Here is a 21,994-nt window from a genome sequence, read left to right as displayed (position 1 = left end):
GGCAGTATTTTCTGTTAATATGCCGGATTGCCAGGCTTAATATTCTAATCAAAGCTTGACCTCCATGCCAGGTTAGCAGTGAGTGACTAATAGGGAGAGGAGACCAGCCGCTTCCTTCTTCTTCCTGCATTTTAATTAACTGATTGGAAGGGGAGGTGAGCCATCTTTTTAAATGAGCAAATAAAGGAGTTTGTAATTTCATTATCAGCTTTGATATGCGCTGCTCGCTAAGGCAAGAATATTGCAATTTGTAGATTTGTTTCTTTACGCTTGTCAGGCAAGGGTTTAAAGGTTTATTGGACTGGAAAAGAATTACATGCATGCGTATTTAAACCATTTATTTGCTCAAATAAACCAGTGCCTGGATTTAATTTTTTTTTCAGCTTAGCAGCCTGTGTAAATTAAATCTCAGGGTGATATGTATTTGCTTTCAGCATCCTCTTGTTTTGTAAGCCAGTTACCTCCAAACCATAAGCTCTTTGTCAGATAAAATAGTCCCAACAAATAAATTACTAAGCGTCCACTACAGGCAAGGATTCCTACCATTTTTCTGTACGTATGACTGTGCTATCTCTGCTGCTTTCCACTCAGCCTTCTAGGTGGGATAAGGCAGGTAATCATTTTGCATTTGGTTCATTTGATGACTCCTGAGGCCCCTGTTTGTCAGCATTGGAGCCAAATGCCACGTGTTGGATTGGAATCTATTGCTCTGTATTCAAAAACATCTCATAATGCAGAGGCTCTCAAACTGGGGGTCACTCCCCCTGGAGTGTCATACACAACTTAGGGGTGCTGTCAAAGCTCACTCCTGTTTTGGCTGGCCAAAAGTGAAGCCTGGAGCAAAGTTTGGAGCAGATTTTGAGAGATGACTAACCCATGGGCCTAGTTGTCTGTCAAAACCATTCACCAATTCCAGCCTTTTTATTACTTATCATTTAGTTGTATTCATGGCAATCACACAGATTCATTTTAGGGGAATGCAGTCTTGTAAAGTTTGAGAACCTCTCCTTAATATGATTCTGTTTTAGCAAAACCGTTAGTTTTTCAATTATGGGACACACGTATGGTTTTGAAGGAGACCATCACTTTTTCCTGGGGTGTGGGTCACGGATGCTACATAAACAGTAGTTTATGTTTTAAGTATTTTCTAAGGCAAGATGTATTCCTCTCTTTTTCCTAGAACACTTTTGTTACAGAATCAAGCACATCATGTCAGCATCAGAGGATTAGGTCTGTATATCAAAATAGCATCAATAACTAATACATTGTTGTTGTTTTTGTTATTATTATTACAGTCTGAAGCAGCAAGCAAAATGGAATCAGCTGCTTCACGGCAGAGCTCAATATGTTTTTGAAGCCTGAAAACTTATAGAGTTCCAATCTCTTTACAACATAATATCTCATGTTCATGAGAGACAGTTTGGTGTAGTGGTTAAGGCACCAGGCTAGAAACCAGGGGATTGTGAGTTCTAGTCCCACCTAGGCACAGAGCCAGCTGGGTGACCTTGAGCCAGTCACATTCTCTCAGCCCTAGGAAGGAGGCAATGGCAAACCACTTCTGAAAAACCTTGCCAAGAAAACTGCAGGGACATGTCCAGGCAGTCTCCGAGAATCGGACACAATTGAATGGATTAAAAATAAAAAAAACTCATGTTCACCAGATAGTTGTTGGTAGATAACATGAGTGACACAGTCTTATTTCCCAGATCATAAAGTATTATTATCTTTCCATTTTTTTTCAGTCTCTTTAAGGGAGATTAAATTAAGTGAAATTAAGTTCACATACTCTAAAACATCTTACAACCTATGCATTATTATCTTTATATCTGTATTCTCTTTACAACTCTTTCATTTCCAGGTATAGGTAGTCTGCATTTAGCGACCACAATTGGGACCGGCAACTCGGTCATTAAGTGAAGCAGTCGGTAAGTGAAACCGTGACTGTGCTTACGATCTTACTTCAGCTTTCCTTTGCTTTACAGACCTCCAAAGGTCGCAAATGCGAGGATTGGTCGCAAAGTTACTTTTTCATCACTGTCATAACTGTGAATGGTTGCTAGACGAGGCAATCACTAAACAAGAATTACCTGTATAAGTTATCTAGGAGACATATCCTAAATTTATGGTTCTTTAAATATCCCAAATTCCTCTAGTTAGTAAAGGATCCCAGCCAATTATGGTTTATTTAATATTTGAAAGACTTCGAGAGGTGGTATGTCGAATATGACTTGCCTATAATATTCACTTGGCAATATATATAATTGAAACATATTAATTAAACAGTATGGCCCAGATACTCTAGCAGCCTCCAGGGTACCTGCAATTTTAGGGTCCTTAAGCACTTGAATGGAAACCAACAATTCAAGTTTAGAAGGCATTAAAAAGCAAAACGAAAGTTAGCATTCATATGATCTGCCTAGTCACAGCCTCATTTTGGTTTCAAATCACTGCATATGTCAGTACAATTTTGGAAAGAAATGTTATAGTCAAGTATCTTAGTGTGCTGTTGAACTGTATTCCTAAAATGTGAAATTTATCACTTCATGAAGAGTTTTGGCTCTTTCAAGCCTGGGGCACAGCTGTTTTTAGAAAGAAGCTTGTTCTCTTGATTTTAAGGAATGGATGTAGGATATGTATCAGTTGTCTTTTTTTAAAAAAAAGTCTCTGTGTTCTACAAATGAGACAATACAGTATGTTTCTCTGTGTTCTAGATGTAATCATAAGCTTAAGGATGAATTAATTTTATATTGTTATTTGTAGATATATGGATTTTTGTCAATTATTTTTCTCTTTTTTGCCATGTTTAATTTAATCACCATATTACGTTTAGGTTTTCTTTCTTCATTCTTTAATCACTCTCGTTTTTGTTGGTGGTGGTATAGGTTTTTTGTATTTTGCTATTAAATCAATAAAATTATGGTTTATTCAACAAACCATCATGACGTAAACCTTACATTAGGGTTAGGGTTTAGCTCACTCTTCTGAGTATGCTTCCTCAGTGGAAGGAAGTCAACACAGAAGACATGAGATGGGTTCTTCTAAGATCAGACAGATCTTTGATTTTCTTCAATCTCCTGCCAATACATGAAATCCACTGCAATTGCATGAACAATCATTCACCCTTAGATGAATCCACCCCATTTCTCTATAAAAGTGAGTGCTCTAGAATTGCTTTCTTCCAATCAGAGGACATGTTCGGATCAGATACTAGAAGGAAACCCAAGGAATGGATGGGCTCTTTGGAGAGGAAGGCAGTATTATTTGTTTCTTGACTGAAAAGCTAAGAAAGGCACAAGGGCATAAGAGAATCAGTGTGGTATAGTGGCTAAGAGGTTAGACTAGGAATGGGGAGCTCCAGGTTCTAGCCTATCTTCAGCCACAGAAGCTCACTGGGTGACTATAGGCCATCACTTTTTCTTAGCTCAAGATACCTCACAGAGTTGTTGTGGGAAAAAATATTTTCTTGTACTGAGCTTATATATTAGCGCATACCAGTGAAAAATATGAACACCAGTCAGTCTGATGTAGTTTACACTTCCATGGGAGACCACCAGAAAATTGCAGTTGTGGATTAGATTAATACCCCAGAAGTAGTAATTGAGATACCACTGTACTGTTTTCAGTAAAATGTTATTGATGTGTCTGTGGAGTCACCAAGATTCAAGCTTGATTTGATGGAAGTGTGTGTGTGTGTGTTTTAAAGTAAACAGATTTAGTGTATTTCTGTTCTAGTACAGAACAGAAACTATGGCTACCTCATCTCTGAGAAATCTGGACAGTGCTGCTAAATATGCAGTAATATAACAGTAAATGTTGCAGTAGTTTGGAGAACTAAATTGCACTCGTGATCCAGTGATGTCTTGTGAGCTTCTCAGTCAAACTTTCCTAGGGCTTAAAAAACACAACGACTCCACTGGTGATCTCTCTTCTCAGGTCTGGAAATTGGCAAAATAAGGGAATCCTGCAGCAAAATGGTGCTGCAAAAGGAGTAGGCCCATTCAGATGTTCAGCTGCTTCATCCCATTCTTGTTCCTCCTGCTTTCTGACCCTTACTTCCTCAAAAGGGAGGCAAAGCCTCACAGATTTACAGTGTTTGAAATATAGCTGCCTATGGAGGTAGAAAGGGGAAAAAATGAAAGGATTATCCTTTAAGTCCTACAGCACCATCACCTACCTCTTGCTAGCTTAAATTTCAGAAAGCTGGTCTGTAGGTGATGTTATATTGTGCATCCTGTGGAAGGCTTGCCTGTGTGAGTCAGGAGAAAATGTCTGATGAATATAGATAAATACAAGATTTGCATTGCTATTGAACCCAAAGACTCCTTAACTCAGCATTTTTTTTCCATTTCTGCCATCCAGATGACTCAGTTAGAATTCCATCCGTTGCATCTTGCTTGAAGAAGAGTTCATGTCTGGAAATATTAATAGGGCCAAGAGAAACTTAGCCAATCATGGCTGTTGATCATAAGTTCACTGCATGGTTTAGATGACACTTGTGATTTTGCCAGCTTGTCATGAAGATCCGTGGCAGACACATGGGAACTTACGCTTCCTGTAATCCTAGAGTAGATAAGTGTAGATTGATAGTAGAGAATACTGTACAAGTTGCTCATTGTTGGTGAACTGTATTGTTAGAGTTCCTCAAGTTAGATTTTGGGTTGTAAATGTTTCATTACTATGCTAGGTAATATGATCAGTGCAGGATATTATGGAGAAGTGAGGTTCCTTGCTTGGCAAGGGTTATATGTATCTTTCTGTTATGTCAGTTATGCTGATGCTTAAGTTGGAGAGCTCACAGTTTCCATGTGAATGAAGTCTGGTTATATATTTTCATAGATAGAGTCTATAAGTCTGTTGATCACAGCTTGGTTGGAATGCCGTGTTTTTAAGAATTCTCTTACATTTTTCAATCTCGCTTGTTCTAAAATTTCTCCTGTTTTCCAGTTTCTCCTAGGTCATCCATGTAGAAGAAGATTAGATAAGTAGTGTTTGTGGGTTTTGATCTTGTGGAGCTCCAGACAGTTGTTGAATTATAATTCCCAGCATTCCTTACCATTGACCATGCTGGCTCGAGCTGCTCAGAGATGAAGTTCAGCTCCCTGAGTGGCAATTCAGTGACATACATTTCTCACCTCTGCTGTAACAGTGGCCACCACTGGAAAATGTTAACAAATCTGAATTAAATATTTTGTAGGCCAGTTGTGGGATTCTTGCTACCTTAACTTGTGTTTTGACTAACTTGATCAGTGACTGAGAAAACAGCAATTTGGCTGTGTGATTGTTCCATTTTCTAAGATTTTACTATTGCCTTTGCCATTCTCATATTCTGAATTGTCAGGATGAATTGACTACAGGTAGTCCCTGGCTTAAGAACGCCCTGTTTAAGGACAACCCATAGTTAAGAACGGAGCCTATTGTAGCAAAATTTGAGTTAAATACACAGTGATTCTAGTTACACACAATGGTTCGAGTTCATTACACAATACTATTTATACAGTATTATACAATAATACTGTTTTGGCTTACATACAAATTCAACTTAAGGATAGACCTTGGGAACAGAACTCGTTCTTAAACTGGGGACTACCTGTATTGATTTCCATAATTCTAGGCCAAAGCTTAGCTGAAAATTTTAAAATATGAATTTCACTACTTCTGCAGAGAACCAGATTGGGGAAGCCTTTATTTTGTTCCTAATTCTAACAATAAATTGAAAACAGTAGCAGAGACCTGCCTAATCTGAGTGTTCATAGTACAGTACCTTCTAAACATTATACAATACTGTGAAGTAAGTTGTTGCAGAGATGGAAGTAATATTGAGAAAACTTAGTGGAAAATATCAGACCCTGTCAGAGTTACTGCAGAGGTGGCCATATTTTGATACTGAAAAGGGGACTGGCCATATAACCCTCAAGGTCTGTTCCTGCACTACGCTTGTTTGGCCTGCCTGCAGCCTTTTCGGTGAATAAATCTGACTCATTCTGTCCTCCTCCTTTCAGATCATCATGCTCAAGAATGACATTCACCACTGCAAGACCTCAGGGATATTTCTGCGCCTCGGTGCCAGTGGCTTGATCGCCGACAATAACATCCATTCCAATTGTGAAGCAGGGGTGGACATTCGGAAGGGAGCCAATCCTTTAATCCTGGTATTGATTTTTGTTTTATTTGAATGGCCATTGGATATTTATAGAGAAGAAGAAGCAGGTAAATCTCCTGCTACAGATCCCTGACCTCCGGTCTTTCTCTGCCTGGGATCCCTGTTAGGAAAAAAAGCCTATGTGAGCAGGAATGAAGAGTGGGGAGGGGGGTGGGCAAAGGGCATTGGGAAAGGAAATTGACAGACAGGGGTTAACGTTCACTTCTTCCATGCATTCTTTGACTGCAGCATAGAAGATGGTTTTTGGTTGAAGGAATTTGCCTTATCCGAAAACCATTCATTCAGCATTGCATTTGGGCCATGTGGTGCTAAAATACTGAGCTTATAGATAGTCCAGGGTATTAAAACATTCCTAATGTAAAATACAGTACTGAGCTGACTATAAGTGGGTATTATGATGAATATATATTGAGTAGACAGTTAATCTAATCTAATCTAATCTAATCTAATCTAATCTAATCTAATCTAATCTAATCCATGTGTTCAACAGTGAGTTGCTCTCTGTTGTACTATGCATGGCTGAATCATGGATTGTGACTCAAGGAAAGCAGATGGATCTTGTTTTACTGCTGGAAGGCAGCCTCATTTTAAGGAGGAGACAACCATTTATAAGAGTGTTGTGAATCCTGGTTGGAGTTTGATGCATCTCATGGTGATGCTCGCAAGCTGAACTGTCCCCTAGATCAGCGGTTCTCAACCAGGGGCCATATGGTCCCCTGGAGCCCTAGGATATTTCAAGGAAGCCACAGGTGAAAAACATGTAACGGGGGGCCACAGCAGATGCTGAGGGAGCCACAGAAAAGCAAAATTTATTATACTGCAGTATAATGCTAGAAAACATACCAGTTACTGTCCCATGTCCGTATCCAGTAATGGAACCTGAACAGGGGGACCACAGGAGAAAAACAAGGTTGGAAGGGGGCCACAGATGAACAGAGGTTGAGAAACACTGCCCTAAATCATCAGTTCAGGATCTACCCAGCATAAAAGTGGCATGCAATCATGGGATCAGATAGGATGCATCTGATATTTAAGGACTAGAGGTGTGTAAAACGTTCCAAACTCCAACAAATCAAGTTTTTTGACTGAAATGCTCCAACATTGTTCTGAACATCCTGACAATATTTTGTGCTCAGAATAACTCTGTTTCAGCATTGACACAATTGTATTTTGAGGTTGAAACAGGTTCTTAGAGCTTGAACCCAGACCAGTTGAAGCTTGAAACAGAATAGTGGGATCACTGTTTTGAACCCAGAACAGAGCCTTCCAAACTTGAAACAAAACATTTTGCACACCACTGTTAATGACTTGATTGGACATATGCTTTTACTTATGGAACATGTGCAAGAAATGGTGTTTGATGCCTGACTAATCAACCTCCTGATCTTTCTTAATGTAGCAGACCCCAAACTGTTTAATAACTCCACCTACATTCACAATTTTAGCCTCCATTGCCACTTATTCTTAAAATTTGAGATAGACATCTGATCTTCTCCCTTGTGAATGTAGGTTCTGTCAGGGAGCTTGATTCCCAACTTATCAGGAACCAACGCTTGCTCATGTGCCTACCAAAATCAGCAGGTGACACTTTTCACAAATCAAGATAAAATATGATTATTTGCTAATGTCCACTGTGAAACTGCAGTGCAAGACACAGTGGAGAAACTGGGAAGTAGCAAAGGGCTTGTTGATGTAACAGCTTCTCTCCTCTGTAAGTGTCACTGATTTGGGAATTACTGGACCGTATGATCCGTAATAGCTGAGAATTGGAGGCAAAGAATGAGAAATGATGGGCAAGGCACATGTTCTATTTAACTGAGGAATAGCTGAGAATAGCTGAGACTTGTTGATCAGGACATTCACTTTTTTCCATTCAGTTGCTACTAAGTACTGTAGTGACAACTGAAATGTCAGGCTTGCTTCACTAGGATCCAAAAGTGGGCATAGATTTTCTGAAATGAATAGCTTCTAGCTTTTAAAGATCTGGGTGTCTTGGCCTGAAAGCACGTTGACCTTCCTGCTGACGGTGCAAGTCCTTGATTTAGTGTGATGGACCTCCCTCACTCTGTCTCTTGTCTTCTCCTTTTATTCTTTTTTTCCCCACCATGCATAAAATAATATGGCAGTGTAATAGAATCCACAGCGGCCTTCGCTCCGGCATCGTTGCCCTTGGCAACGGAAAAGGCATCATCCGTAGCAATCAAATCTATGGAAATAAGGAGGCTGGCATTTACATTCTGTATAATGGCAATCCTCTGGTAAGGTAGGTGTCTGAGCTATGGCCTTTTCTTGCTATCTTTGGGTGTAATTTCATTGATGAAACAGTTCTTCCTCCTGTTAAAGAGCAGACTTTAAAGGTGTTGCTTTTTCTAAGAGCCCCAAGGAGGCACTTGGGCATTTACATTTGCATAATGCTTTGAGAGAGTGGCTTTCATTGAACGCCCTCAGAGATTCAACAGAAGCATATCAAAAGGTCCTCAGTGAGACGTTCATACATGGTGAGTAAGCTTCCAGAGAGGCGGCTTATTGTTCCCAAGCAAAGTCCAGGAGAGTGTGCTCCTTCATGCCTGACGGTAATGTGTCCCTTCAAAATTCAACCAACTTTGTCCTGAAGAACAGCCTTCTCCAGTCTGGTGGCCCCCTGATCTTTTGGATGACAACTCCCATTATCCCCAGCCAACCTTTTTGTAAGCACCTAGCTGGGAATTCAGATTTGCAAGATCGACACTGTTTCTTACTAGAGTGATGTGATCACATCACAGCCTTGTGAAAAATGGGTGTGCTTTTTTTTTTTTTTTAATAAACAAGAACTTTCTTATTTTAAGTTTGGAAAGTGAGTTGAGCCTACGCATCTTCAACACAGCAGTTCGCACATTCTTTTAACCTGTGTTTAGTTTTGGCTTAGCATGATGTTTGATTTTATAAAGTATAGTTTAGAACTTAACTGTGAGCCTGGACAATCTGGCTTGTTCCTCAAATTATTTAAAGTAAATTGTGGCTTACTGCAGGGTGTAAACTGAGCCCTAAATCAATTTCTAACTACCCAAGTTTTATTAATTTCAGTAGTAGACATGTCCCAGTCTACCTTCTGCCCATCCTTCCTCTCCAATATGCCCCAGTAGCTTTTCTAATGCTACTGGATGCTCTCCATACAGCTCAAAGACAAAATGTGCCACCCACAGTGATGAGGGGCGGAGAGGGGAGAGAGAGGAGTGAATATTCTGTCTTCTGCTATGGAGATGGCAGCAGAAGACAGAATATTCACTCCCCTCTCCACCCTCCTATCACTGTGGGTTGCACATTTTGCCTTCGAGCTGTATGGAGAGCATCCAAGAAGCCTTTTTCAACTGGCAAAACCCTCACTTCATGGCCATCCACACAGGAGCATTGGGTGAAGCACCTCTCAACCCTGAGATGACTCCGTGGATTTGATTCCTCCCAGTGTGAATGAGGAGTGGTATCCTTTTGATATGAGTGCTAACCTTCCAATTCAGATGGAGATAATCACAGACCTGTTTGGCAAAACAACAGTTGCAACCTAGTTACGTTTAAGTGCCTGTTTGAGAACAGCTTATTCCATCATCATAGCTTGATTGACAACTGGAAAACGGGTTTTTAAAAACCTACAAACTGTAAGAGTCTACAAACCGTAAGAGTCGAGATCAAACTCTTTTCCAAAGCAGACCTGTCAAATGAGTATCAAGTTTCTAAATAGGCAGCTGCCCTAAGTAGTGATAATGATGCTGGTAATCAGCCTGGAAGAAACATGCATAAAAGAATCAGCAGCTCAGAATGGAGACTTAATTCCCTTCCTAGGTGCTGTGTCAACAGCAGCTGCAGCCAAGCATTCACAAAAGTCTGTGGAAATCAGATGTCTTTTGCTGTCGAAACAAAACAAGAAGCAGCCTCATCAATTGTTTAGTCTGTTTCCACAAGGAAGAAGAGTTGTTGTGCCTAAGAAGATATTGCTACACTAATTGTTCCCCAGTGACTTGTGTGTATTAAAAAAGATTCTCACTTGGGTCCATGTTCCTAACAATATTCAGAAGCACGCTGGGGAGACATTCTCAGAAACAGAAGAAAATTGCATTGGGAAGTTTTCTTTTCTTTCGTTGATTTGGCCTTTACTGGCCTGATTGTCTGTCTGAACTATTTTTTTTAATTAAAAGCATGGGAGAAATATCCCAGAGTATCTTTTGGTTCCTCAACCTACAGTATGTAAATTATATTCTGTCCCCCACTTCCCCTGTATTGCTCAGAAATTGTGCTTTGATCCTGTTATGGCAAAGTGGGGGGACAATATAGAAAGCTTTGTCCCCTTTCTGATAGCAAGCAGGGAGTCAATATAGTACTGGGATTAAGAATGTGAAACTAGGAACCAGGTTCTGCCTACATCTCATATTTCTATGTACCCATTTTGAGTTCAAAACCGACCATTTTAATCCCTTGAGAAGTGTTCTGAACTCAGAACATTCTCAAACGATCAGAATGGCCTGTCCCAAATATGGAATAATTAATTTTACTCTCAAAGCCACTAACTCAATCTTGATTTAGGGCATTTCAAATTGGAGACAGTTCAAATTCAAAACATTTTGCAGACCAGTCAATAGCTGCATTTGCACTGCATGCTAAGTTATCATATTATTTGCTTGGTTTATATCTTAGCTTAGAGATGTGGAAAATTCTATGATTTAGACTTGGAATCTAGAATTCTTTGAAACATTCTATTCCCCTTCTGTTGAACTTCTGCCAGACTATGCCATGCTAGCGAGGGGGGGCGGGGGGGGGGACATTTGCCAATTTCTGGAAATAAATCCTCCAAACCCAACTTCTTGGCAATATTCTGTTGCTGAATTGGTTGTGGTTTGCACATCCATTGTTGTGGGAACCCAGCTAGTTGTAATTGGTTCAATAAATGATGGTTAGTCACTGTTTCCCTCAGCCTAACCTACCTCACGGAGTTGTGATTGTGAGGAACCACATTTGCTAGTCTAAGTTCCTTGGATAATGAATTGTATAAATAAATTTTCACATTAGGATATAACAAAAATGAAACAATGGTTCTTCCTGGATTTTAACTACTGACTGTGTCAATGATAGCTTCTTTGAATTTGCAATATCGGCCCCTTTATGCAAGACTTGACTCAGCTGGAGTTTGTGAGCTGAAGGACAGTGAATCATCAGTTCTCCTTTGACCTTTAGATGAAATATTCCACTCCAGGTTAATTTTTGCTGTGAATATATTTATTCCAGTCCTTCTGGGATGGCATATTCCACTTAATTTGGACTCCAGCAGTTTTCACTCCACTTGAAATGAACAATTCATGCTTTTCCAGGTGGCTTTTTCACTTCTGGAGTGCCTTATGTCTTGTACCTGTTCCCATTGTGTTGTGTTATTTTGTCCTTTCTACCCAGAGCAAATTGTTCTCACCAAACAGTACAACCATTTTTCTTTTAAACACTATAATTTGTCAGGAAAGCACATAGCTTTCCTGTGGCTGTTAAACTTTCCAGAGAACTCCAAGAACTCCTTCTGCATTGACTTGTTTATCTTGGAGGTCCCGAGTCCCTATCGCCCTGAAAATAAGTGAATAAAGAATACAAGCAAAATAATAAAGTATTAATCAGTATCTACAAAATAACGGTATAATAATCAGTTTAAAAACACTGTCTAATCCCAATGCAACCCTAATTTAAACTGATATCCAGTACTGCTGCTGAAAAATTCTAGCTTAATAAAAAATGTTTTACAGACCTTTTTATTATATCTCAGGAGATTGGACCCCAAATGTAATTCAAGGGGCAATCAGTTATAAAGAGTAGGACTAGAAGGGGAAAAAGGACTAAAACATGAGGAGGTGGCTATTAACTCTCCAAATGTTCACCTTAACATCCAGTGACATTCTAGGGTTCAAAGGCATTGCTGCAAATAAAGATAATGTGAAAAACTAATGCTGGATTTCTTCCTATTTCGTTTTTTTTAATTAAACCTTTTTTTAAAGTCAAGCAGATCAAGGAGCTTGGCAAGCATGAAGCACTACGTCAGAGCATAGTGCTGTCCTTGGATAGCATGTTGCCTTCCCTGTCATAGTTCATGGGGTACCGTATTTTTTAATCCACTGACTGATCAGCATCAGGCTTGAATCAGTCAACATGGGTTACCGTCCACACACAGAAAAAGAGATCTCACAAGCCTAAAATCTGGTGATTCCTGTCGTACGGAAGACCACTCTATAAGGCGAATGGGAAAGGATAGTGTAGTTGACCATGGTTTCCACAATGGGGTGGGCTCCTGCTTCTTTGTTTTGGAGTTGGGAATCAGTCTGGCCTCTTACCTTGAGGCAACTGTGGCTATCAGCTTGAAGGTGTCCTCGTCTTGTTGCATGTGGTTAAGTATGAATGGAAAGGATTGAAAAAGGGCATCCCGCATTATCCAGAGTCACATCTCTGGGGCTGCAGGTATAGTTCAATACTTTCTGACCCCAGAGGTGACACCAAATGGCACCCTGGAATAAAACAAATATTGATTTATGGCAGAGGCCAGCAGGTCCTAAAGCCACATAGTTCCCCCAAATCCCCCCCCCTTTTAAAAATTTTTGCAGCCCCTAGAGACCCTTTCAAGAAATTGAAGTAAATAAACCATGCAGTTTTGCAGTTATGAAGCAAATTCCCCAAAGTTTGGAATAAGCATTCAGTTTAACTGTTTTTAAAGTTACCATTATTGTGAAAATAAAATAAGGGAAAAAAACCAGCATCCCTTTGGAAAGCCAAGAAGAAAACTTGGACATCTTGGCTTCTCCCTCCATGCTTGAAATCCTATATGATTGTCCCACCTATTAATTGCAACCACTCTGTGAGAAAACTATCTCAACTTGGCCTGCCTAAAAATCTGGCCCTATAAAAAGGCCTGCCCTGAGAAAAGGAAAAGAAAAGAAAGGGATAGGTGTAGGAAGGAAGCAGGATCAAATTGTATTAATGGCAGGTTTGCTTTAATCATAGTTTATTGAACAAGCCAGAGGGGCCTCATTCAGACAAAACACTAACTATAAATCTTGGCCTATGTAACAACATAGGTCAAGAAATAGTGCAACATGTAAATGTAGGCGAAGACTGTGAAAAATGTAAGCAAGCAAGCAAACAAGCTGCTTTTACTGTACATGTTGGAGCAAAAGTCTGTGCTTTTGCTACTGCAGCGGTTGAATCTCTTGATGGGAATGAACTACTGGGAAAACGTGTGAGCAAATACATGAATGAGCTGTAAAAATTGGCCGTTCCTCCTTTCTTTTTGCTCCAGTGGAAACCATATATTCCAGGGTCTTGCTGCTGGCATAGCTGTGAATGAAAATGGAAGAGGCCAAATCACAGGTAGGAAAAGACAACATTTGATATTTGATGGATGTTGAGTTGTCACCTTCAAAGCACTGCGTTCTAATTTGAATTGCTGCATTGCTTCATGCTTTTTGAACCCACATCTTCTAAAATAAGTGCTTGTTGCAAAGTGTTCAAAATATTTCACAAAAGATCTCTCTCTAAACCTTACATCAACCCTGCCACATAAGTAAGGGTTGTTTTTCCCTATGGAAAACTGAAGTTGGGAGATAGTAGCCTTTTTAAAACCCTCCTCTAAGTTCCTGGTTGAAAGGCTGCTTGATCCACCTACTGTATTTCCTCACTCACAGGCGCTTCATTTCACTGCCTTTATTTTGAACAAAGACACGTTGTGGTCCTTCCTCTTGTCTAGTTGCCAGCCTCTACCTGTTGCTTCTTTTGTGAACATTCAAGGCAGGATAGGGCAACATTTCCAGACATCTTTGTATCCTACCTAGAGAGCCACCATAGATATGATTGAAGATATCATGACAGGTCTGAACAGTTTAACTCTACCTATTCCTGGGAGTACAGTGCTAAAAATGAGTGCTGTGTGCAGCCTGTGAATGGTGCATTGACTACCTTTACCATTTTGAAAAGGCTGCAAGCCGCGTTCCCACCCCGCCAAGTTCTTAAGTGGCGTACCAGGGCCACTCTTTAAAGCCAGTGGTACCATGACAAATATGTTTGCAGAACTAGCTCAGAAAATGAAGACTAAATTCCTTGCTCTCCACATATTCAACAATTTCATCTTCGTTCACATAAGAAAATGCATTTGGCAGCAACTTAGCCACCACATTTTTCTAGGGCAGAGTTTACCATTTCTGTGGTTGAGGAGCACACTGTGCTTTGTAGGGATGCTGAGGGACAAGTTCCAAAAGTGGCCAGGACTACTTTTATTTCTTGCTTGCTTTATTTTGTTTACATTTATTTCATTTTTTAAAATATTTATTTTAATTTTATGGGGGGAATAGCAAAAAGATCAAGAGAAAATTCCCTTCCCTTCCCTTCCCTTCCCTTCCCTTCCCTTCCCTTCCCTTCCCTTCCCTTCCCTTCCCTTCCCTTCCCTTCCCTTCCCTTCCCTTCCGAGGGAAGAACAGATGGAAAAGCAAAGATGCCAAAGTAGGCAGGGCCAAAAGGCCTTTTTTGCTGGGGGGGAGGGGGGATGAACAGCTTAAGATACTTATTTTGCTCCTGAAAATGCAAAAGGAGGAAAAAAAGATTTGTCCAATATTTTGAGAGGTCAGAGATTTTTAAAGAATGCAGTGGTATATTAAGCCTTTGCAAGATTTAAAGAACCCCAACCCTCCCAAAATGCCTCCCTCCCAAATCCCAACGTTTAAATTTCCCCCGCTAGGAGAGCCCATGAGCGTTGGCAGGTTATACTTTCTGCAATCCTGTTTTAGGGTATTTCCCTGGTGGTCTTCTCTGGACTGTGGCTGCCACAGAGGGATCTTTGAAATGCATAGGCTATCCTATCTCTAGCACTCTTTAATAATAATAGTGCAGATTTGGCACAAAGGAGAATGGTATTGAGTTGAATTTCCATTTAGGGCATCTTTAGAAATGAAATGCTGGATTCTTCTTGAAAATGGCCATTCCACAAACCTTCATTGACTCCTTTTCTTATTGTACTTTAGAAAATGTCATCCGAGAAAACCAATGGGGAGGTGCTGACATCCGGCGTGGGGGTGATCCTGTCCTCAGGAGTAACCTGATCTGCTGTGGATATTCAGATGGAGTGGTTGTCGGAGAACGGGGGAAAGGACTTGTAGAAGGAAACACCATTTATGGTAAGCCTGTACTGTTTTAAATCTCCTTTTAAAATGAAACGTGGGGTGTATTTGGAAAATACAGTTTTTAAAAAATAAATAAGTGCTATCTGGAACAGTTTGAAGACTGTCAATGTAATTAGAATCTGGCCTGAAAAGCTGTTCTTGCAGAACATTAAGATCCAAAAGAAAGGCATTTTTAGAGTATCTACATTGTGTGAAAACTTGTGGATTTGGTGCATTTGTCACTTGGGTTATCTCATTATTCTGTTGCTCGTGGTGGAGATCATTGTTTAGTGTTTGGCATAAGGATGGGCAGAACTCCTGCCTTTTTCCTTTGGAGATTTCTCTTCCATTTCTGCAGGGTTTCTGAACAAATTCAGTGCATGGTACATTTCTCCCCATGCTCACATCTGCGCCCCTTCCTCCTCTCCCAGTTTACCTATGCAATGATTTATGAGCCAGTTTCCCTGCATCATTTAGCCCCTATGCATATGTTTTAAAGAGCCCACCATGAAGCTGATAGGTTTTCTTTCCATTTCTGCACAAAGTCTGGGATAGTCTTTTCACTGTAGAGCTGAAGTGAAAAAAGCTTTTTGATACTGTTCACTGTAGCCCTTGCAAGGGGAAACTGGATAATGTAACTTTTGCTTAAGCTCAAAGCTCAGTAGAACCCTTGATGGAACTATCTTCATCCCATTCTTTGCTCAGTAAATCCCACAGAAGTGTGTTGAGGCTGGAATGAAAATAAAGAGTTCAACTTTCTTGTCATTTTCACTTCTGCCATTATGGCTCAGGACTTCCTGTAGAGATGGGCAAAGCTTGTGTCATCATCACTGTGCAGTGCTCCTAGATCTCAGAACTCAATGTTGCATATCCAGCTTCATTTATATTTTTCCCTCTGAGCTGCATGTGTGTAATGTCTATTCAATCTAATGTCTAATCATTTTCCTCCAGTAGAATTGACATGTAAGTGAATCAGATTAGGGTGGCAATGGGACAAGATGTTTATGGCATCAGTGATACTAGAATTCATTCACTGAAAATTGAACTTGTTAAATTATTACATCTGTATGGTGCTCAAGCCTACTGTTAGGTCAAAATAGGAAGACCTCTGGTTTTTGATACCTGAATCCAGATTTAGAAATGGGTGTCTTCCATTCTTGGGCCTCAGATTTCCATCACTGAGGAGGTACAAGAGACTTGAGCTGTGCCTGAGAGGCTTCAGAAATCCTATGCTGTTGACCAAGCAAGGGCAAAAGGCCAAATTCCTTGTATCTATACCAGGCACAGCTAAATCAAGGGTCTCCAAACCAGCCTGCCAATGATCAAAGCTGATGGCATAGATGTTCCAGTCTACCTGAAGTTTGCTCCAGTATATAGCCTTGGACCAAAGTGCTTCTCTGTCCCAGTGCCAAATCTCTTACATAATATGATAGGAAACCTGACAAATTTACATGCTTTTCTTGTAGGTAATAAAGGCTGTGGTGTCTGGATAATGTCATCCAGCCTTCCCCATGTTACCAATAACCAAATTGGGCACAACAGCATCTACGGAATTGCGGTATTTTGCCGCAAGGATGATGCTAATGATTATCTTGTCAACCAAGGAGGCAATGAGAACTTCAATGAAGAGGGAGAAGCAGCCAACTGGGAGAATGACCTGGAGAGTGAGGATGAACGCTTGACTTCCCGGCGGCCCATCAGTGTGGCCCTTGTGGAGTCAAACAACATCAACCATAATGGAGGTGAGCACTAGCAAAACTGGATAACCAGCTTTGTACTGTATGAAGGAAAGCTTAAAGGGGCCACCACGTAATAATTTCTGCAAAGTCCCCACAGATACACAATAATATAGAGAGATAGATGCCTTAATCCTTTCCAGAACTTTGTTAGCCATCCTGCTATATGACACCTGTATGGATAGACACATGCTAATTTCTAGTACACATTAGGGATTTTGTTTACTCCTTTTAATCCAGTCTTAGTCTAAGCTGGATATTAAATAATTTGCGATTATCATTTTACTTTCAATACTAGATGAAGTTGGGGAAGATCCCATTTTAAGTTTCATTGATTGACTTATGTAGACATTTGGGTTGCAGTCTGAAATTGGGTGTATGTGTGTGTATATGCCAAGAATTGATAAGGGATGCCAAAGGGAAGATTGTGCTGCTTGACGTCTTCAGTGAGCCTCAACTGGGGATGTGCCATTTTGATTGCTGAAAGGTGTGAATTGTAGTAGAGGCAGAGAGCTAAGCTGTAGACTGTGATGCTGATTCTACAGCAGACAGTAGGTATGAGGATGATGTTGATGATGATGATGATGACATACTCTAGTCTTGCTACGTTTTTGGTTCCCTGTTATGCCTGATCCATGCTGCCGTGTTATTGCCCCCAAATTGCCCTTAATAGCTGCCTGAAGTTCCTTGTCCCCCAGTGATCTCACTCCCTGCAATGCATAGCTATGATTATCTTTTGCCATTTGGTATTTTTGAATTTACCCTGTTTAACAAAGGTCAGCCGTCTATTTTAAATGTAGGAATCAACTAGGAAACTTATTTAGACTGCATACCAGTGCCTACTTTGGCTTTTTCTCTTCTCATCCTGTCTTTGTTAAGAGAGTTGATTCTCTTCTGTCTTCCCCTCCTTTTTCCATAGCTGCTGGCTTGTATGTCAAAAGCAGCGAAGCTCTGAATATCATTGGAAATGCCATCCATGCCAACAGGGACTGTGGGGTTGCTGTGTTTCAAAGCTCGCAACTCACCCGAATAGCAAGCAACAGCATTTCTTGCAATAGCCTTGGGGGAGTCCTGGTGGAAGCCGAGTGCCGGGTTGAACTCCGTGGCAATGGGATCTATGACAACAGCAGCCATGGCGTTACCTCCAAGGGCGATGGGGTCATCACTGAGAATGACATTCTAGGAAATCAGGGATGTGGCCTCAGACTGTTGCAGGCAGCTGACATGAAGGTGAATGTTTTAAAAAAGAACATTATTATAATCGCTAGTATCACCTCCTTTCTCCAAAAAGGGATGCTCTCATTGTAAAGTTGGCAGGACTAAGGTGGGTGGCTAACTCAAAGTCCCTTTGTGAGATTTCCCAGCTAAATCAGGAGTTGAGTTCAGGTCTCTGGATATTGCAATGCTTATTCTCCACTTTCATGAATAACATCAGTGAGAAACCTGAGGATTACTTGCTTGCATTTTGGCAAGGATCCATTGCTTCCCCAAGAGAAGTTGCCAGCAAGTAAACACTTTGGATCATTCCCTTAGAGGATTCTGCTGCTTTAGGGAGAAATTTCATATAGAACATTGGTGCTGTGCTGGCACCAAGAAATTACAGGCACAGAGGAGACAAAACCAGTGTTGGATTCAGTGTTCACTGGAAGGCAAAGTGTATATGTTCTTCCGGGTGAATCCTTCCACCAAATACACTGGCAATCCGATGTTTCAGCCCTCCAATTCCCAGGGCTGCAATGTAGCTTCCGTAGCCTTTTTTTCTAGCTTCCAGAGCCCCCTCCCACTGCATCAACGCAATCTGGCTGGTATAGTTTCCCCTCATTTAGAGGCAGGAAATGCAAAAACTAGTATAAACCCTAAAATAGTTACAGAAAGATTTCCCCTCCCTGCCATTAAAAATCAAAGAATGCCCCCTCTCCAGGAAAAAAAAATGGAAAGGCTTGGTCATATCTATCTACATGACTTGCTTGGCATCATACTCTCCCTCTCTATCTCCCCTCCCAAATTAAGTGGAGCCATCAAACCTTGCTCTCCAGAAGGCATACTTGGTCAGGGATTCAAACAGCTGGGGGCTGTTGGCATACATGCCCTCTCCAGTAGGATATATTAAGTTTCAGGAATTCTGAGCTATTGGCTACTAGAGAGTACTGGGCCTCAAACCTGAACATATAAATTTATACAGTAATATGAAGGGAGGGAGGCAGTCACATATATATGCAGAAGGAAAAGGTGCCTTTTTCTCCCTCCATCCCCAAGACTCCCAGTGGATCAGAAAGCAATTCTCTGTTTCTTTCTACTCTCCATTCCCCACCCATCCAACTGGCATCTGGATATTTTGGGTCCTAATTGACTGACATGAGCTTATTCAAGTATACCATCTAAACAGAAGACCACAACTGGGAGGAGCAGTTGTCACGGGAGAATTTGCTGACTGGCAAAATAGTTGCTAGTGCAGGCCTGGCCAGTCACCATATATGTGTTTTCCAGAAGGCAAACTGGTAAGGATATTCCTTGTCACCACCTTTACCCACCTCCCAATAACTCCCTATCACATCTAATTCCATGCCACCTAATCTCTGCCTTTCTGGGAGGGACTTCCGGTAGACTGAGCTGCAGCCACCAACCCTTTTATTTTCTAAGAATGTGTTGTGAGACCAAAGCATTATTGTGGGGACGGAAGCAGCATGGGAAATAAAGATGATGCTGGAGGCTGATGTTTGGCTTCTCAGCATGCCAGCTGGTAACATTTAAAGTCAAACAGGCAATGGTAGAGGCTATGGGATATGTCCCTGTGTACATTGGCCCCCTTGAACAGTAGACAAAGGCCCCAGTCTTTAGGGCATGAAGATGGAAAGCACTCAGTAAAAAGTTTGCTGGTGATGCTCAAGCTTTTTCAATATGCCTTACATGCTTCTATGGCTTGAAGTCCCTTAAGAATACAGAAAACCACCCATTCTTTAAATGCTCTTCCAAATTTGATAGCCAGTTGATCCCGCATATTCCCTGTCCAATGGAATGACATTTTATTGTCCTGTCTGCACTCCAGGTAACCAAGAACAGAATCCACTCCTTTCGAGGTTACGGGATTGAGATGCTTGATCAAACCAAGGCTTTAGTACAAGATAACTTGATTTTTCAAGGCAAGAGCAAAAAGGCTATTTTACAGCAAGTGTCCAGCACAGAAGGTTGTGTTATTCAGAATAATAAGCTTCTTGCTTTCAGAAAAAAGTAAGTGGTTCTTCAGCAACTTCAGTAAATGAAAAGCTCTGTCAATGGTAGTTCTAGATTGGGAATTAATGGATTTAATTGTCATGACAATATCCAGGAACTCTGAGAGTTGTGGTTTGTTTCTTCATTGAATAGGATTTGCAACCAACCCCAGTCCCAAAGGACTCTAGGGAGCACACTGGGACATATGGAATACAGGTAGTCCTGGCTTACCAACCACTTGTTCAGCAATTGTTCAAAGCCACAGTGGGGCTGAATGAGTGGTGCTTACAACTGGTCCTCGAAGTTCCAGCCGTTGCACCACCCCTGTGGTCACATGATTGCGATTTGGGCACTTGGCAACTGGCTTGCATTTACAGCAGCTGCAATGCCCCGCAGTCACGTGATCACCATTTGTGCCCTTCTCTTCCGGCTTCCCACAAGCAAAGTCAATCGGGAACCAGCAAGGAAGTTTGCAAGTTGCTCTGGTAAGTCCTCCCAGCCTCCCTGCTGTCACGCGGCGCTGCACCATTCATTCCCCAGCCTCCTTGCATGGCAGTGCAGCACTCCCCTCCCCTGGCCTCCCCCAACGCGTGCGTGGCCTGTGCCAGGCCCCCCAGGGCCTCCCCCATCCCCCTGCGACCCCCCCCATGGCATCCTTACCTGGGACTCCCGCCTCCCTGCTTAACGACCTGCACATCTTGGCATAACAATGGGACTGCTGGGATTGTCGCTAAGCAATGCGGTCACGTGACATTGTGCTTTACGACCCATTGCTTAGCTAAGGCAATCCCAGCCAATTGCTGTTGTAACTCAAGGACTACCTATACATCTGTAATATCAAAACCAAAAACAAGTTTAAAAACTCCAAGTGAAAAAGTGAAATAAAACTAACTACTTCTAACTAACCTCTGTCTTCTCTAAGACAGTACTCCCCAGTAAGATCCCATCAGATGTGCAGAAGGATGATCTTTTTAAGCCTCCCAGATCCAGGGTCAATGAAGCAGGGTCAAGTCAAGAAGCTTTTCATGGATTCTGACAGTTCAGTTTGCAGATAGGTGGTGATGTTCTTGAGAGTTCTGCTGAGGTGATAGTGGGAATCTCTCTGCACAGAAGACAAATGATATATCGTGAGGAGGAGGAGAAGCTGAATGCTTCTCTTTGACATGTTGTTGTTGTTATTATTTTAATGGGTAGAGTTCCTTCCCCTTCCCTTCCTACACTAGGACGGTGGTCAGTATTTTGTTATCCCTCTGTGTACAGCTAGTTGAAAGATAAAGAAAAAAACTTAGGAATTTTCAGCTCTTTTTTTGCTTTTCAAACTAGAGATTCTAAGAAATCAGTTAGAACTATAAGCACTGTGTCTTAAGTTCGTTGGCAGACATAACAGGATTCAACAGCTTGTTGCGTGGCAAGTGTCAAAAAGATTATAATTCCATCGTTGGAGCTAAACACCAAATGAGAGCAGCTCTTGCCTCCTTTAGAAAGGCAAGTTCAGACTTTGCAAAGTATCATTCTTGCCAAAGCAATATTTGTTTAGTTGGATGTGCATTATTACTTCGCCTGATGACTTCAACTGACATTAGCTGGAGATGAGAATTGTAATCCAACGCGTCTCAACTCACTGAGCTGAGAAAGTTTGAGCTATGAAATGACAGTTGTCTCCTGACATAGGTTTCCTTGAATACAGTCCAACTATATTCCTGTACCATATTAAGAAGCACCAATGACTGTGGTATTTCTAT

The 21,994-nt window shown here is 41.2% G+C and overlaps 1 protein-coding gene across 2 annotated transcripts in view; it reads left to right on the top strand.

The window, feature by feature from the left end:
* FBXO10 (F-box protein 10) overlaps window positions 1-21,994 on the top strand; it is a 37,763-nt gene that overhangs the window by 14,129 nt on the left and 1,640 nt on the right. The window contains exons 4-11 of one of the 2 annotated variants that reach the window (XM_088130165.1): window positions 6,000-6,149; window positions 8,287-8,423; window positions 13,455-13,525; window positions 15,169-15,321; window positions 16,773-17,048; window positions 17,962-18,272; window positions 20,089-20,270; window positions 20,406-21,994. In XM_088130165.1, coding sequence (XP_087986291.1) covers window positions 6,000-6,149; window positions 8,287-8,423; window positions 13,455-13,525; window positions 15,169-15,321; window positions 16,773-17,048; window positions 17,962-18,272; window positions 20,089-20,270; window positions 20,406-20,472 — 1,347 coding nt within the window. In that variant the 3' untranslated portion in view covers window positions 20,473-21,994. The remainder of the gene's footprint in view (window positions 1-5,999; window positions 6,150-8,286; window positions 8,424-13,454; window positions 13,526-15,168; window positions 15,322-16,772; window positions 17,049-17,961; window positions 18,273-20,088; window positions 20,271-20,405) is intronic. The other variant, XM_007421546.4, reaches the window with a different exon arrangement.

This window comes from Python bivittatus, unplaced genomic scaffold (assembly GCF_059951505.1).
Source record: "Python bivittatus isolate LINGU-HERP-01145 unplaced genomic scaffold, Pbiv_v1 ctg000850_np1212, whole genome shotgun sequence".
NCBI lineage: Eukaryota > Metazoa > Chordata > Lepidosauria > Squamata > Pythonidae > Python > Python bivittatus.
Note: the sequence above shows the minus strand (reverse complement) of the source record. Positions and strands in the feature narration are given on the sequence as shown.